Source organism: Temnothorax americanus, unplaced genomic scaffold (assembly GCF_048541705.1).
Source record: "Temnothorax americanus isolate GAGA-0224 unplaced genomic scaffold, ASM4854170v1 Scaffold69, whole genome shotgun sequence".
NCBI lineage: Eukaryota > Metazoa > Arthropoda > Insecta > Hymenoptera > Formicidae > Temnothorax > Temnothorax americanus.
Window position 1 is genome coordinate 438,380 of NW_027509791.1, and position 17,547 is coordinate 455,926.

At 44.0% G+C, this 17,547-nt stretch overlaps 1 protein-coding gene and 1 pseudogene across 1 annotated transcript; one reads left to right on the plus strand and one right to left on the minus strand.

Annotated features, from left to right (window-relative positions):
• Positions 1 to 2,223: 2,223 nt before the first annotated feature.
• Positions 2,224 to 3,435, minus strand: LOC143905901 (uncharacterized; annotated as a pseudogene).
• Positions 3,436 to 7,146: 3,711 nt separating this feature from the next.
• Positions 7,147 to 8,319, plus strand: LOC143905902 (uncharacterized). The gene has a single exon (XM_077421557.1). The coding sequence runs from the start codon at positions 7,147 to 7,149 to the stop codon at positions 8,317 to 8,319; it is 1,173 nt and encodes a 390-aa protein (XP_077277683.1).
• The last annotated feature ends 9,228 nt before the right edge of the window (positions 8,320 to 17,547 follow it).

The following is a 17,547-nucleotide window of genomic DNA, read 5'->3' on the forward strand; positions in this document are numbered from 1 at the left end:
ACAGTCCGGTTTGGAAACGTAAGCTCGCTCAGCCGTCGAAAATAAAGCCGGGACTCGAACTGTCGCCCTTGATCTGTCGTAACTCGTAGTGGCGTCCCGAACCGGCAAATCCATCTTTCGTAGAAGGCCCCCGCAACCGTCTCTGCCTCTTGGTCTCGCAATGGGAATACTTCCGGACATCGCGTAAAGCGATCTACGCACGTCAGGCAGTATCGCTTATCCTCCGATACTGGCATCACGATAATGTCCAGATGAACGTGCTCGAACCGGCCGGACGGTGCAGCAAACTTTCCCAGAGGTGCCAAAACGTGCCGTGACACCTTGGGTCGTTTGCAGGGCACGCAGGAACGAGCCCAGTTGCGGCAATCCACCTTCATCGACGGCCAGACGTAGCGCTGCGCTACAAGCTTGCCCGTCGACTTGATACCGGGATGAGCCAGACCGTGCACCAAATCAAAAGCGGCTCTGCGGAAGGGTCTCGTCAAGAATAGTCGTGGCGTCGGTGTCGTCGTGTCACAATATATCGACGTGCCTGTCCCGGGAATTTGCACTCTCTCGAGTTTTAGGAGGGTCTCTCGCTGCAAGTATTCCTTGAGCTCCTCGTCATCCTTCTGTGATTCTGCCAGTGCGGCGTAATCCATGGGTGAGCTGAGCTCTTCCACCCTGGAAAATGCGTCTGCCACGACTTCTACTCTCCCGACATATGTTTATTGTCCATGGTAAATTGCCCGATAAAATCCGAGTGACGATACTGGCGCGGCGTGCTCTTCTTGGGCCTCTGTCGAAATGCAAAAATCAACGGTTTATGATCAGTATATACAGTAAATATGCGCGCCTCCAGCATGTGCCGAAAATCCCGTATCACGAGGTATATGGCCAACAACTCCCTGTCGAACGCACTGTATTTGGTCTCTGTCGGGCTTAGTTTCTTTGAAAAGAAAGCTAAAGGCTCCCAGCCGTCTTTGTATCGCCGCTCCGACGCTATGATCAGACGCATCGGTAAACAGCGCGAGCTCCGCGTTGATTTTTGGATGCGCCAGGAGGGTAGCCTGCACCAAGCCCTCCTTAGACGCCTCAAATGCCCGTCGAGCTTGCAGTGTCCACTCTATTTCCGCTTTTCCTCTGACGTTACCGTGGAGAAGGTCGTTCAATGGCGCCAAGGTCTCGGCGGCTTTCGGTATAAACCGACGGTAAAAGTTAATCATGCCAAGATATCTCCGCAGATCCTTGGCCGTTTTCGGCAACCCGTATTCCTGGATCGCCCTAACTCGCTCCGGCAGCGGTCGCGTTCCCTCACCGGACACCAGATACTCAAAGAACTCCACCTCCGGCCGACCGAAGACGCACTTCGCCGAATTCACCACGATCCCGTATTCTCGCAACCGTTCGAACAGCGCCCGCCAGTGTCTTTCGTGCTCCTCCTCGGACGACCACGCGACGAAAATGTCGTCGAGATACGCGTAACAAAAGTCAAAATCGCGCAGCACCTCGTCGATCAAGCGCTGGAACGTCTGCGCCGCGTTTCACAATCCAAACGACATGTACGGGAACTCGAACATACCGAACGGTATGGTAATCGCCGTCTTTAGAATGTCCTCCTTTGCTACCGGGATCTGATGATACGCCCGGACGAGATCTATGGTGGTAAAAATCTTTTTCCCTCGCAGCTCCTGCGCGAAGTCTTTATGTAGCGCACCGGGTAACAGTCCGGCTTCGTTCGCGCATTCAATGGTCGATAATCTCCACAGGCTCGCCATTCCTCGCCTCTTTTTGGCGAGGTGCAAAGCCGCCGACCAGCAACTCATAGAAGGTTGCGCGACTCCGAGCTCTACCATTCTCCGGAACTCTCTCTTCACGGCCGCCAACCGATCTGTCGCAAGCCTCCTCGGCTTGCATACCACGGGTGGTCCTGGTGTCGTCTCGATATGATGACGTGTGAGATGCTTCGTCTCCTTGGGTTGTCCTTCTGGCCTTGTAATGTCCGGGCACTGCTCCAGCAGCCTGTGGTACTGCGTCTCTCCCGCGACCGTCTTCACGCTGGGTGCATCGCAGCGGACGCAAGCCCGAGCGCCGTCAAGTTCGTCACCTGATCCACGAGACGCGAGTTTTGCAAATCCACCAGGAGACCGTAATGCGCGAGGAAATCGGCACCGATAGTAAGTCTCGACACATCCGCGATCACGAACCGCCACGGCAGCGCACGTCTCAGTCCCAGATTCAAAGTTAATGTTTTTGTCCCGTATGTGTAGATTGTAGAATCGTTAGCTGCCGATAATTTGTAGGTCGACCTTTGTCGTGGCCCGCAAATCATCCGCCGGGGATACACGCAGAGGTCCGTGCCTGTGTCTACTAAGAAATTCGTCTTCGTTACATTATCTGTCACAAAAAGGCGACGCGTGTGGTATTCCGAATCGCTCGCCGCCACTAACGACCGGTCACGGTGTTTCCCTGTCGTTGCGCCGAGCAGGGCGGCCTGCATTTAGTCGCGTCTGGCCCGAATCGCCAATGATAATAACATAATCCGTTTGACTCGTGTCCGCGATCTCTTGAATACGACTGCGGACGCGGGTGCGACCGCAAACGCGGGCGTGAGCGACGTCGATCGTCTCCACGATTTTCGCGAGATCGCTCCTCGTCAATTGCCTCAATCGATCTGCGAATCGCCGATAATTGCTCCGCCATCTCCTGCTGCATTGTCATTCGTAGTTGTGCAAATCGTAATTCTAACTTTGCATCAGCCAAAGTCAAGTCGTTTGCGCCCTGGCCCGTGAGTGCCGTGGCCCTCGCCGTCTCTGCCACCTGGAACACCGGCGCCCGAGTTGTCTCTACAATCGCATCCGCGATATCTGCCAATTGATCGTTCGTATCCGCGGTACGCGTCACCAAGTGCGGCTGAATATATGCCGGTAAACAACTGAGCCAAATCGTACGCAACACCTTGTTACCGACCACGTTTCCGGCGAGACCACGGAGGTGTCTCAAAAATTGCTACGGTTTTCTATCGCCGATTTCTTCGTGCTCGAGAAGCCTACGAGTCTTATACTCCTGCGACAAGCAAAGTCGCTCAATCAATTCGGCTTTTAATGTCTCATACGCTTGTTCCGCGGGCGGATTTATTATAATATCGCGCACTTTCATCGTATATCTCGAGCCAATAGCTGTCAACGCGTAACCGAATTTCGTCGCGTCCACCGTGATCCCGGCGGCCTGAAAACTGCGGTCGACGATACTAAAGCACAGCTCAGGATCCGCCGGCGTAAACTCGGGCATTTGCATGCCTACTCGGCTCACCTCGGGGCCGGGCACTAGGAGGCCGTGCTGCTGCTCCGCCATCCTCTGTTGCAACAGTTGTTGCTGCGCCAACGAAAGTCCCGGCTGCTGATCTCCGACCTGCTGCGTCGACGCCGCCTCGGTTCCGTCGCGCGTGATTATCATCACACTCCACACGCGAATTTATCTCGTATACGGATTCGACCGGACTCGCTCGTCAAAAAATAAAAGATGTTAAACCGCGATCACGTCGGAATCACCACTTTGGGGATGGGTTGTGAACATAAGTAATTTATTCGAGTTCGTATCGTGATATAGTCTTGAATCCCACAAGTTACACGTATATACAAGTTCGCGGATACGTCCGTATGCAAGCGAGTCTCGGTACCGAATACCTACCTCTCTGTCTCCAAAAAACTCGCGGTCGTTCTCTCCTCTCCGGACTTCACGTCCTTCGAGGAGTTGTCGCTCGTCATGCTTTGCTCCGTTACATGTTATTAATTAATGTTTATGTCTTGCCTGTTTATTGTTACCTATGTTTCTGTTTCCTAACGTCTTTTCCTATTTACATTTCGCTATTTACGATTCGAGCTGTTTTGGCGGTTAAGTATCTAGCGATATAATCGCCACAGTATTAATTTTATTTGTAATATACGGATTTTAGTGTACTTATTTACTTTTTAAACTGTGTTTTCTTGTGCTTGTCCTTCTCGCGCTATCACTCGCGTATCCGCGCACTCTCGCACATTTTCTGGTCCTTCGAGCCGGATTCTCGCCGGCAATCGCGATTTGGGAGTGCTTAAAATCAAAAGACAGCCATGAACACGGAAAAGAGCACCTTGCTGACCGGTCAGCGCGACATACAAGGTCGCATTTCCCGGGCAATCGACAACTTGAAGAAGATGGGTGCAGCCAACATCACCCTCAGCGACGTAGAAACTCGAATCAGAATCCTTGACGACCTATGGACGAAATTCGAATCGCAGCACGATATAATACGAGCATGCGACAAAAAAGCCTATGAATAGAGTGAGTACGTCAAATCAGATCTTTTTGACTCGACTGAAAACACTTACGTGCATCAACGAAGCTTGTTATCGGAATACGCGAGCCTCTTCTCGAACGTAACCAAGTCGTCCGCGTCGTCAGAACAAAGCATCGAACACTCTCCAAAGACCTCGTTGCCTCGCATTAAGTTGCCGTATTTCTCAGGAACGTATGAAGACTGGCCGTCATTTCGTGACCTGTTTCAGTCGGTCATCGGTCAAAACTCAACCATCTCAAACGTTGAGCGATTCCATTACCTCCGGTCGTGCTTACAAGGTCCTACTGAAAAATTAATTCGGTCATTAAACGTAACCGGAAACAATTACGACCGCGCATGGGCGATCTTGGGCAAGCACTATGAGAAAAAAAGAAGTTGATACGCTCCACTTCGCAACGTTCACCGCCGTCGCGAAGATGAAGGGGGATACCGCTGAGGAACATAGCCGAATTTTCAACGCCGTGACGACCGCTGTAAACGCGAGAGTATTGGCAGGCCTATCAAGTCCCACGGGATGGACCTCTTCAACCACTTCGTAATCGAGCTCTTTAATCCGCGTACGCGTCTCGAGTGGGAGTCTATCCTCTATCCTCTATCTGCAACTCCGGCTGCGGTCAACTTGACGCTACAAATGCTTCGAAGCATTCCTCTTCTCCTTTCTTTCAACGAAGAAAGAAAGAGAAGGAAAACGCTTCAAAGTATTTGTAGCGTCAAGTTGACCGTGGCCTCCGTCAATCCGCCGGATCACACTACACACACTGATTTTATGACTAAACAAATACTAAATCCGCTTCTAAAGTCTCAGAGTCGTCACGATCCGCAAAAATTCACGTCGCGAAACACAGTTCCGACCCTCAATGCGCGTTGTGTAAAGGAAAGCACACTCTGATGACTTGCAACGAGTTCAAAGCAAAGTCGGCCACTGAGCACAAATCTTTCGTTGAGACCAATCGGTTGTGCTACAATTGTTTTGGCAATCATCTGATCGCGAAGTGCCAATCGTCAAAGACCTGCTTAACGTGCAAATCTTGGCATCACACGATGCTCCACGAGGCTCAGGGTACCGCGCCGAAACCTACAGAGGTTTATCCGCAGCGCATTATCCGCAGTGCGTCAAGCCGACGATAGCAAGGCAATTCTTCTTGCAACCACGCGGCTGATGGTCGTTGATCGCCATGGAGATCCACACGCCGTTACAGTTCTCATCGATCAGGGATCCAAGGTGTCGATTATCCCGGAATCTCTGACTCAACAGCTCCGCTTTCAACGCTCGTACTCCGCCGCGCCGTGTCAATTTTTGGGATCGGAGGCTCAAAATCAGGAGCGACCCGCGGGAAGGTTACAGTGAGCCTCACTTCCAACACGACTGGGTCTACAATCTCCGCCGTCGCGTTTGTTTTGCCGCGTCTCTCGTTGTATCAGGGCTCGATTACGAGGCGCGCTCCAGCTTGGCCGCACATTCAGAGATTTCTTCTAGCCGACCCGCAGTTCCTGGTAGCACGACTAAATATTTATGACTAAATATTTTTGACTTACTCGGGAAAAATATCTCACGTCGAAATATTTCTCCAAAACAATATTTTTGACAAAATATCTCATTTCTTTTATTTATGTTGTAATAAACGCCAATTTTGCAATAAACGCCACACTACGTGTCTAGTTTAATAATAGTGGAACCCCCCGCAGGGGAGCGGAACTTACTGCCTCCACGCATACACTTTCCACGCGAAACGAAGTGCCATATGGGTTTACAACTTTTCACGCGTGGAAAATCCACGCATATACTTTGAAGGCACACTATGTGTCTAGTTTAATAATAGTGGAGCCCCCCAGGGGGCGGAACATACTGCCTCTATGCATAGACTTTCCACGCGAAACGAAGTGCCACATGGGTTTACAACTTTCCAAGTGGATTTGCAATAAACGCCTTATGTTTAGCTATATTGTTGATATTTGTGAAATTATCTGTCGGCGAGATATTTAGTCGCGAGATACTTTGTCGGTGAGATATTTTGACCAAGATATTTTGTCGAAGATATTTAGTCGGAAATCAATTGTTATGCAGCCGCAGTTCCTGGTCAACGATCCAGTCGAGATATTTCCCGGAGCTGAAGTTTGTTCTACTATCTTTGAAGACGGTATCCGCAAGGGCGGACGACTTAATATCTCGCCGACAGATAATTTTACAAATATCAAGCTCCAATTGCGCAAAAGACGGTCCTCGGGTGGATCCCGCTTAGGGGGCTGCGGTGCAACAGCTGGGCACCGCAGTTCACTTCAATGGACCGCCGACCACGAACTGATTGATCTAGTGCGCCGCTCTTGGGAGCAGGAAACCGATATTTCCTCTCCCGCCACGCTTACGTCCGAAGAGAAAAAATGTGAAGAGATTTTTGTGCGCACCCACGAGCGTACGGCTACCGGACGGTACGTCGTGAGACTCCCGTTTAAAACAACTCCAACGACCCTCGCTAAGACTCGTAAGCCGGCAGAGCGTCTGCTATCAGTCATGGAGCGATGATGTGACCAAGACTCGCGATTCGGTGAGCTCTACCGGGCCTTCATGCAGAAGTATGAGGACCTGCAACATATGACGGAAGTGAGCAGTTTTGAGGACAAAGAAGTAGGCAAGTGTAGCACTTGCCAGCAACTTACCACATCACGGAGTGTTCCGGGAAGCCAGCTTCACAACCAAGCTCAGAGTTGTGTTTAACGGGTTGCAACGCACGAAATCCGGTAAATCGTTAAACTCGCACTTGCTCGTTGGCGCCAACATCTTGCCGGGGCTCGCCGACGTAATCTCTACCGAAAAGGTTAAAGCCGAACCTGAGATGATCCTCAAGTTCTTCTCTTTGCACTGTCTATTGAGAGTCACGGCCTGGTGCTCTCGATGGCGGCACTCCGCCGCCCGCACTGCGCTCACGCTTCAACTTGACGAACTAAACGAGGCACTGTTTCTGAGACTCCGCGTAGTGCAGGAGTTGCACTACGCCGCTGAAGTCACCGCAGTCACCTCCAACCGCACTGTACCACCGAAAAGTCCACTGGTGCACTTAAATCCGTTCCTGGATGACCACGGCGTGCTAAGAGCAGGAGGACGCCTAAAGCACGCACCGCTGTCTCACGATGAGAAGCACTTGATGATCGTGCCACCATCTTCGTGGCTCACTCGGCTGCTGATCAACTCCTGCCACCGTCGGACACTTCACGGGGGAGTGCAGCTCACTCTCAGTCTCCTCTGCCTTCGATTTTGGATCCTACAAGGCCGGACACTGATCAAACAAATGCTGCACCGCTGCGTTACTTGCACACGTTGGCGAGCGGCTACCCCACAGCCGCCAATGGGAAACCTTCCTCGAGGACGAGTCACACCGGCGCGCCCTTTTCTCCGGACCGGCTTGAACTACGCCGGCCCCATCCTCATCCGCACAAGCAGGGGACGAGGGCACAAGGCTCACAAAGCATTTATCGCCGTCTTCGTCTGTCTTTGTTCCAAGGCCGTGCATCTCGATGTGGTCTCCGACTATCCAACGGACGCATTTCTCGCGGCATTCCGTCGCTTCACCGCACGTCGAGGCTTCTGTGAGGAAGTTTACTCGGACTGTGACACAAACTTCGTCGGAGCTGACCGAGTCCTGCAGGACTTCTTTCGCGCGTCATCCGCCGACGGCCGTCGCATCGCCAACTTCGCCATCTCCGAAAGTGTGAAGTGGCACTTCAATCCGCCTGCTGCACCACACTATGGCGGGCTCTGGGAGGCCGCTGTAAAGTCCACCAAACACCACCCTCAAAGAGTCATCGGAGAGAGCACACTCACTTTCAAGGAAATGTCCACTTTCCTCGCACAAGTCGAAGCTTGCCTGAACTCTCAACCGCTCCAGGCTTTATCCGACGATCTGGACGACATTTCCGTTCTCACACCGGGGCACTTCCTTATCGGGCCCATCTTCTGGCCGTGCCCGAACCGTCACTTGAGGAGACTGCCGACAGCACGCTTCCGGTGACAGCATATCCAGAAAATGCGTGATCATTTCTGGTCTTGATGGTCGCGCGAATATATCCACGGGATGACAGCCCAACCGAAGTGGCACAAAACCGAGGATGTTCCTGACGTTGGTGCCTTATGCTTTGTACGCTCCAAGATTACTCCACCGAGTCGATGGCCTCTCGCCCGAATTGTGAAACTGCACCCCGGAGATGACGGCGCCGCGGCGTGGTCCGAGTTGCAACGATCCGGAATCCACTTCTGAGTTTGTGCGATCACTTTGCAAGCTCGTGTTACTTCCCGGGATAACGGACGCAGTTACCGCCTAAGGATGCGTGAGCCATACGACACATTTTTTTGACCGGTACATCGTTCACTCGGCCTTCTGCCACGGTTTAATCACGTTTCGACTCATTTTCACGTTACACTATATTTCACTTTCACGTTACACTATATTTCACTTTCACGTTACATTGTATTTCACCTTTTCGTTTGTCACTATTACCGCGAGCTATTTGTATGATTTTTGTTTTATTGTCAAAAAAATCATAAAAAATTAAAAATATTCGTGAGACTTTCCTCTTGTATAGTCGTTTCAAGGCATATCTAATGTTAATAATAACAACAAATTATTTACCCCGTAAATCTCTGTCAAAGGTACAATTTTGTCTTGATTTAAAGTTGGCAGACTAACGATTGCACTTACAGCGAAATATGAAGAGATCAAATAATTAGAGAATAAAATTTCCTACAAAATGAAATTTTTTGATCATCCTCCAATTAATACTTTCCGAGATATGACTGATCAAAGTTATGATATTAAACAAAAAAAATTTTTTTGTCACATAGCTGTCATAATTCGAATTTAACAATAAAAAAATGTTTCACTCTAGATATAGCTTTTTTATTATATCTAGTTAAGCCTAGAATTTTTTAGGATTTTTTATTCAATGCTGAAGTACCGATATTGAATTTTACAACTAACCGGAGCAACTTGCGAATACGCCGAAAGTCACTTTCCGATCGCGCGACTTCGGACGCCACTCACGCCTAAGCTATTAATTTTAGAGAAATGCCTTCGCGTACTTTTTTATAGAAAATTTAATTCTCTACAAAATTGTCAATGTGCAATTTTGTTGTATCTTGAACGCGGCGGTTTTCGCAGCGTTTCGAGTAAAAGGTCGAAAAGGGCCAATTTTTTAGGGTTTTTTAAATTTTTTTTTGCAAAAACGACCGGGGTTGATGAACCACAAAATTGATATGTTTTTTATCAGTGTCATTTACTATCGAATGGCATATAAATTAAGAGCCCGAATTCAAATTTAATTTAAGCCTCAAATAATTCGTAACTGGACTGGTCTATATAGAAATTGCCAAAATTCTCTAAAGGCTTTCATCATAACCCAAAATGAAGTTTTTTGCAAAATTTTATCAAAATCGGAGGTGCACCGTTTTCGAAACTCCACTTAAATAAAATGTCTAAATACGTTTTTTATGATATTCCAATGCAATGGGGCAAGAAAGGGATATGAAATTCTCCACAGATAATGTTATCTATTATCTTCAAATTGTCCCTAGTCCAAATTAATTTTGTTTGGGGGCCGCTAGACCTCTTATCCTGCTATACCTTTACTTGAGAATATTAATGTTTAATATTGTAATAATAAGATATATTTTAAAAAGATTTTTTCATCAAAAATTGCTTTTAAAGCGCAATTGCAATTACAAAGTGTTGATAATAATTATTAATATCTATTGTATAACCGTTTTAAAACTTTTTCTTAACCTAATTTACATATTTACTTATTTCTTTACATATGAGCAGATTTATATCGAAAACAAAGCAAGCTATTCAATGCATGCTTTTTAAAACAACACTCACAATGGGATTTACTGTAATTAGCGGTTGTTTTCCTATGCTACATGTAAGTGTCTAAATTTAACTATATAAATTTTGTAAATTTTAATTTTAATTGGAAATATTTGCAGATACAATCGTATATCCTGATACCACAATTCTTATCAATGATAATAGCTGCTTTGCAACGTATGTATATTACAGCATGGGCAGCTAATGATTTGAAGGAAATTGTAAGTTCTCTAAAAACAAAAAAAATAATAATAATAAAAATTATGGGAAGAACTTAAGGACGTTCTCCGGTGGCAGTTGTGCTCAACTCAGACTCACGGAGTAATGATATGGTTGACAACTACTTCCGTGCGTAAAAGTCTGAAACTCGTCTAGCCGCGTAGCTTTACTCGATCTGTCAAATATTTGTTCCGTTTCCATTTCTCCAATACCAATCATAAATGAGTATGTTCTACTTGTTTATTGAGCATTCTAAAAGTAAATAATAATGAATCTCTCTCATAAAGAAAAAAAATTAAATAACTTGATTTAAATAACGTTGCCTATAAGAGATCTTGACGTTCTCTACTTAACCTATATGTCGCAGCGGTAGCAACGTTGCCAAGTTTCGCAGTGATCTCTCCCTCTCCCTGCCTCCGAGCAGACGAAAATTATGTCCGATAGTGTTCTTTAGACGACTATTTCTCAAAAATAAATACCGCTTGCTATATCGAACTTTATTGTCACACGTTACTAATGATATGAGGCATTTTATACTATTTTTTCAAAAAAATTCTAAGAAAACTGTACTTATTATTCATTAAAATGTCCGTGTCGAGAGAGCTCAACATAGGGATCCCGTGTTAAAAATCGGAATTTTGAAGCTGAATATCTCAAATTTTAGTACCGCAAAGGGCATTGAATAAAACGCCTACGTATAAAGCGCGTTTAATTAAACATATATTGAAAGTTTAAGAAAATTTCTAAGAAAACGATTTTGCCGGTGAACGTCCTTAAAATACACTTGTCAACAAAATTATCGCAACACTCAATTAATAACAAAATTTTGCATAAATTTAAATAAGATATCTCCGCGAAAAATTGTCGTATTTGATAATGAATTTTTTTATTTTAAAGGATAAAGTCTCTACATTAAGGAACTTTCGTTAGATTTCGATTTTATCTTTCTCTCTTTTTTTTAATTTGTAAGGAAAAGTCCATATTTTAGTATAGTTATTATAATGTTTACGAAAAAAATTTATTCCACCACGTAGAATTCGTCAAACTATTCAAGTTTTTGGAGGAAAAACACGCTCTTATTTTTGAAGAGATGGGAAGGAGGAAGGATAAAATCAAAATCAACGAAAGTTCCTTAATGTAGAGACTATATCCTTTAACATGGAAAAAAATTATCAAATACGACAATTTTTTGCAGAGATATGCTTATTTGAAAAAATGAAAGTGACATTTATTTGACCATGACGCCTCCACTCAAGGTCTTTTTTATTACAATATGTCTCCTTGATACCATACAATCTTTCAAAAACAGGGTTTCGGAAAAATTCAAGTGCGTTAATTAAAATAGAACACCCTATATATGTATACAGGGTAATTCAGAAACTTGTACAAACTTTAGGGATGTGTTTTCCACATACATATTAACGAGGAAAAAATGTTTTATACACATATGTCCGAAAATGCCTTGTTTATGAGTTATAATATAGATAAAATACATCTACAATGACACAATGTAATATATCTTTAGTTCAATTGTTTATCAACTTATAATTCACTACAATTGCTCAAAATGTTCTTTGCCTGCTTTAACGGACATGTCAAATTATGGACTGTCGCATCCTTCCAAAGATCCCATGATAGTTATGGATCGTTTCGTAAGCATCTACGATGCGTCTCTTCATTTGAAATTTCAATTGCAAAAACTATCCAGGTAACACATATTAGTTTCATATATGTTTCTTAAACATATCTAATACTTCATAACCGTCAAGTGTCAATAAGAGAAATGTTTCAATACAAAATCATACAGAACGTTTTAGAAACCATAGTTTTAAACGTTTAAGAAACGCATTTTTTAAGCTTGTACACAAAGATAATCATAATTCAATACAAACATAAAAAAAATTTATTTTTAAAATTCAAATTATTTTATGTACATATGTATATAAGATGTCCTATACAGGGTGTACGTGTGTGCACTGTCACGACTTTTTTACTCCCGGAGCGGTCCGGGGCGTGTGACGGATCAAAAGGGGAAAGGAGAGAAGGATGATAGGCCTCTCCGATGATTCTCTCGCACCTCCGACGCTACACGAATCGAATTTTTATTGTTGGGCGCCAGACACGTAATTCGCGTCCGCGAAACCGCGAAAAACCAAAAGGAGACGCAAAACGAAATAAGTCGGTGTGCGAGGGAATGGCTAGCTCGATCTAATAGCAGGGCGGGATTGATGAAGGGCAGCGCAATACTCGGCGGGGTGACATGTAAATTATTAACTCAGTCAGTTAACAAATAAAGAGTAACATTTATTATGTAATAGAACAAGGGCCATCATGGCATTCATTAATAAGAAAGATAGTAGCGCGTTTAATAACGCGGACGTCAACTTCTAAACAACAAAATGATCGTAACACGGACGCCAGAAAAATGCGGAAAATTAAGTAATTTTGTAAGCGCGCTGAAGGCGTCGTTATTAAGCAAAATAATACCCGGAGAAATTCAAACTCACAAATCTTCAAAATCATAATAATAACAGAGTATTAAGTAGACGCGAGATAATAGCGTGAAATGTCGCGAAATGATAGCGTGTCACGCTCGGAACGCGTGAACGCAAGGTTCCAAGCCGTGCAGGGATTCTGTCGCCAAATATATAATCCTAATTTACCGCAAGTAATAATCTTAGTTTAACGAGAATAGTAATCTGAGTAACGCTCCAAGGCAAGAAGGAACGAACGCAACGGGTGATATCGCCAAGGGTATCCTAACGCGAAGAATAAGGCGTCGAGGCGCTCGACATAACGCGAAATACTAAACTAACGCGAGGAAAAATGCGGAATTACCGCAAGCAATAACGAAACGCAAAATTAACGCAAATAATATCTAGACGCTAGTGATATCCGAACGCAAGTGATATCCTAACGTGAATAATAGCCTAACGTAAATAGCGTGAATAATACCCTGACGCACGAAACTGCCGCACGCGAATAATACTCTAACGCGAAAAGCTGAACACGAGTAATACTTCAATGCGAGTGTTCCGAACGCAATCATTCGAACGCGAATACTTTGCCAAACGCGAAAATTATTCTAACGCAGCAAATCAGTCGACACGGACAACATTCTAACGCGAATAATCTGTCGACGCAAACAACATTCCAACGCAAACGCTATCCTAACGCAACTGATTAAATGCGAGTAACATTCTGACACGAGTAGGACGTCAACGCGAGTAACATTTAAACGTAATTAAACCGATGCAAGGAACATTCTCACGCAATTAATATCGCGAGTGGAATCTAAGTTCCGACCGGGCAAAATACTACGCACAACGAGGCACGCGGGCGTGAACGCAAAGGGCGCGAGAAATGGCGCACTCGCGATATCGAACGTCGTCATCAATGCGCCTACCGCGATCTCCAGGAGTTCATAGATTTCGGTCGCGATCCCACGGACACGAGACCATTCTGGTGCCCGTCGCTTTCGCTGTCAATCGCTAAGTACGCCTTGTCGGCGAATACGCCTAATTATCGCGAACATTTCCGAGCGAGAGCGCGACCCGGGGAGCGGTGTCGTGGCTTTACATAATGTATTATTGAGGCAACCTCACCGTAGGTTGATTCCCTCCTGAGGATTCTCGCCGTCGTCCCAAGGGTCGAGAAGATAGCTGCCAGGAGTCTACAAGCTCCGAAATGCGACTCAAGTACAAAGGATAGAGTACCGCGACTTGACTTTTGCGTGCGTCGGCTATCAAGAACGATTCAAGAATGCTCCCAAAATTTCGCTCGATGGCGGAATTGATAGCTCACCCCACCCCGGAAGTACGCGGCCCCGCAACGCTATAGCGCGGACCAATAGGGGATGAACTCGCAGGCTCGCGGTGTATCCTCGCGCAGGGCCGTTAATCATGACTTTTCGCAGGGCGCTCAACGGCCCTTCGTTCGCGCGGCGATTTTCCGGAATCCTTCCTGGACGGGAAGTGATTGCCTCCTCTTTCCTCCTTTTTCAGTCCGGGAACGGTAACCAACCATCCCGGAATCCGGTCAGTAGTGTGAGGAGGGCAGGTAGCTGATTTTGCCCCGGTGTCCCGGGGCCCTGCCATTACGGATCCGCCCGTCGCTGTGTCACGCGCCGCGCGCGTGTCCTTTCGCGCTCCCCTGCGTTCGGCGGCCTGCAAGCATCACCGAGATCCGCTTGCCGTCGTCTGATTTCTCGCTTCTATCCTTGTCGTTGACTCTGTTTTTCTGCGATTCTCTGCATCCTCTCAGGAACTCCTGTTTTCGGCTCGGTGAGGCGCCGCATAAATGATACAAAATAGAAATAAAAGGGATTAGAATAACGCAACGCGATTATAATAGGTCCCCTGGAGATCACGTATCGATTCATTGAACCGTTCTCGGGCATAAAAAAGGTCGCAAAACCCGCGCCTTGTGACGGCGGCGGGGCGCTGCAACGGTGCAGCGAAACTGCCACATCACAGCACATACATACACAGAGAAAATATTTCTTTAGATTTATGTTTCTTTAATTTATGTTTGTTTAATTTATGTTTCTTTGATTCCTAATCGTTTTTTAACTTTAATTCGATTTATTAAATAAAATCTTTACTTTGGACAGCGCCTGTATGCCTTCTCATTATTATTATATTATGTTGTTTTGAATATACAAATCTAATATTAATATTAATATTATTATTTTATTAATTAATAATAATTAGCGTTAGTTAATATTAATTAATATTTATTGTAAATTAAAATTTTGTTGTTGCAATGTTTTTAATATTTGCCAGTTAATATATTAATACAAGATTTTTGTAGAGTATCTATAATATAGACACGTCCGCCATTAATAGAGAACTATAGCGAACGATCGAGACAAACGGTCTCCCCACTCTCGTACTTGGATCTTATAGCTTTGTCTCACTCCTACTGACGTCTTCCCTATAAATGGCGGACCAATGAAAAATCGATCAACAATTGTCCATTATCTTATTACAGGTACTTTAAATTTTTTAACAGTTTAAAGATGTGTTATAGACAAATGCAGGTAAGAAGGAAGCGTCAGAATTAAAGGATCGTCACTTGTTCATTTGATCATCAAAGTCAAGCAACGTAAGCGCTGTAATCGGATACTATACTAAGATATACTATATTAGGACATAGTATAAGTAAGAATAGTAGCTACACTTTACACTTCGTCAAGAAGTTGGAAATAAATATGGCGACTTACACAACATGGTAACTGCAGGGTAACTGAAGCTGGATGCACAATGAAAAAACACAGACAACACAGGTTCCTGTTGCTTGTGTTTTTTATTGTGCATGCAGCTTGAAAGGCGCTCGCAAAATCAACAATGTGGTTTGCCACAAAGATTAAAGGCATTGACACAAAGTGTACCTATTGTTCTTACCTATACTGTGACTTGGATAAATGTACGACTTGAGAGAGTAATTTTTTTGGGTGAATACGTGGCTATACGCACACAACGTATAGGGTAAGAAAAAAGTATGAAAACTCTGAAAATTTTCAAAAAATATAAGTTTTACAAAATTATTTTGGGATAAAAGTTAGGGTTTAATAAAACTTATTTACTGATCTTATTAGTTTGGGTTTTGATGGCGTCGCCAAGGTCAAGACAAGGTCACCTCGAATTTTTGAATGGGACCCCCTCAATTGTAGTATATCATTTGAAAGGGCATTGGCGCAAACCAAAGGTCGATATAATCGAATAATAATATTCGATATTGATTTTTATATTTACAACTTTGTGAAAATTAAATACGTCTACAAAAACATTGCAAACTTTTTACAATAATTTTCTCGGTTTTTTTACAACTATTAATTTCTTTAATTATTCCACGTATAAAAGTATCAAGATAAAGTCATCGAAAAGTGAATATTTTACGAGACATTTCATATTTTATATTAAAAATATTATGACTTTAAAATATTTCAGGAAATTCTCTTAACAAAAGAAAGCTTTATTATAGTGTTTTGAGAACTTTTCAACAAGGGCTATAAAAATATACAATAACAAATAGGGGCTTTAATTTAAAAAATTAATGTAACCTTGATATGATCTTAATAATACAACTTAAAAATTAATATTATTATTCGGGGGTTCACGGTCAAAAATTGGCTTTTTCGAAGTTTGACCCTAAATAACTCCTGAACGAGTCAACATATCGACTTCTGGTTTGCGCCAAAATTTTTCTTGTTTCATGCCCTTTCAAACGATATACTACAATATATGGGGGGTTTTATTTCAAAATTTTTCAGGGTTTTCATACTTCTCTTCACCCAGTATATAAGGGGCATTATTTTTAAAGTAATTCACCCCAAATTTTCGATCATGCTGAAATTTGCACAAATTGTAGTCCTATCAGAACTAAAATCATTGCCCAAGTTTTTTTACCCCTGTCCAACGGTTGTCTACTTACAGGGGCTTGGATTTTTATTATTTGGGCCGTCGCGGCGTCGCGTCGAACTTCAAACGCCGATAAATGCCAGTAAACTACTCCGATTTTAAAAAACAAGGTGTGATTTTGAAAGGTCTTTTATGTCTTTTAATGCTATAAAATCAATTTTTTTCTTAAGTAAAAAATTACTTAAGATTTTTGAAAGTTCGATTAATATTGATTAACCTACGTTTGCTTTTTAGTTGGTTTTACATTGTTTTTTTTTTCGCTTTAATTTTAGGAAAAACGTCATACTCTACAGCTGAGAAATATCTTTTAAGTATGAGCGTTTTGTCGTCAATAGGAATAACACTATGATATTTTTGGGTCTGTGGCACTGTTATCGCTTGTGAAAATTTACCTTTCAGCACTTCAGTCGTATTCTTCGCGACAGACAAGATGAACTATTGCTATGCCGTTCTCTTACAAAAGTCACTAAGTTACCAAGAATCACACGATTTTCAATAGAATTAATGATATATTCATCTGTGGCACTTGTAATAGCGCCTACTGCACCGTGGGTGATGCGCTCGGTCCTAAAACGGACCATACCTCGAAAACTAAAATTGCTCATTTTGAGCCTGGAATTATTTTAAAGGGGAAGAATCCTACTTTTTTGAGATTTTTTAGAAGAAAATCGAAGGTGTGAGAAAAAACAATTTTTTAACTTTACCTTCAAAAATCTTTAGTAAATTTTGATAAAAA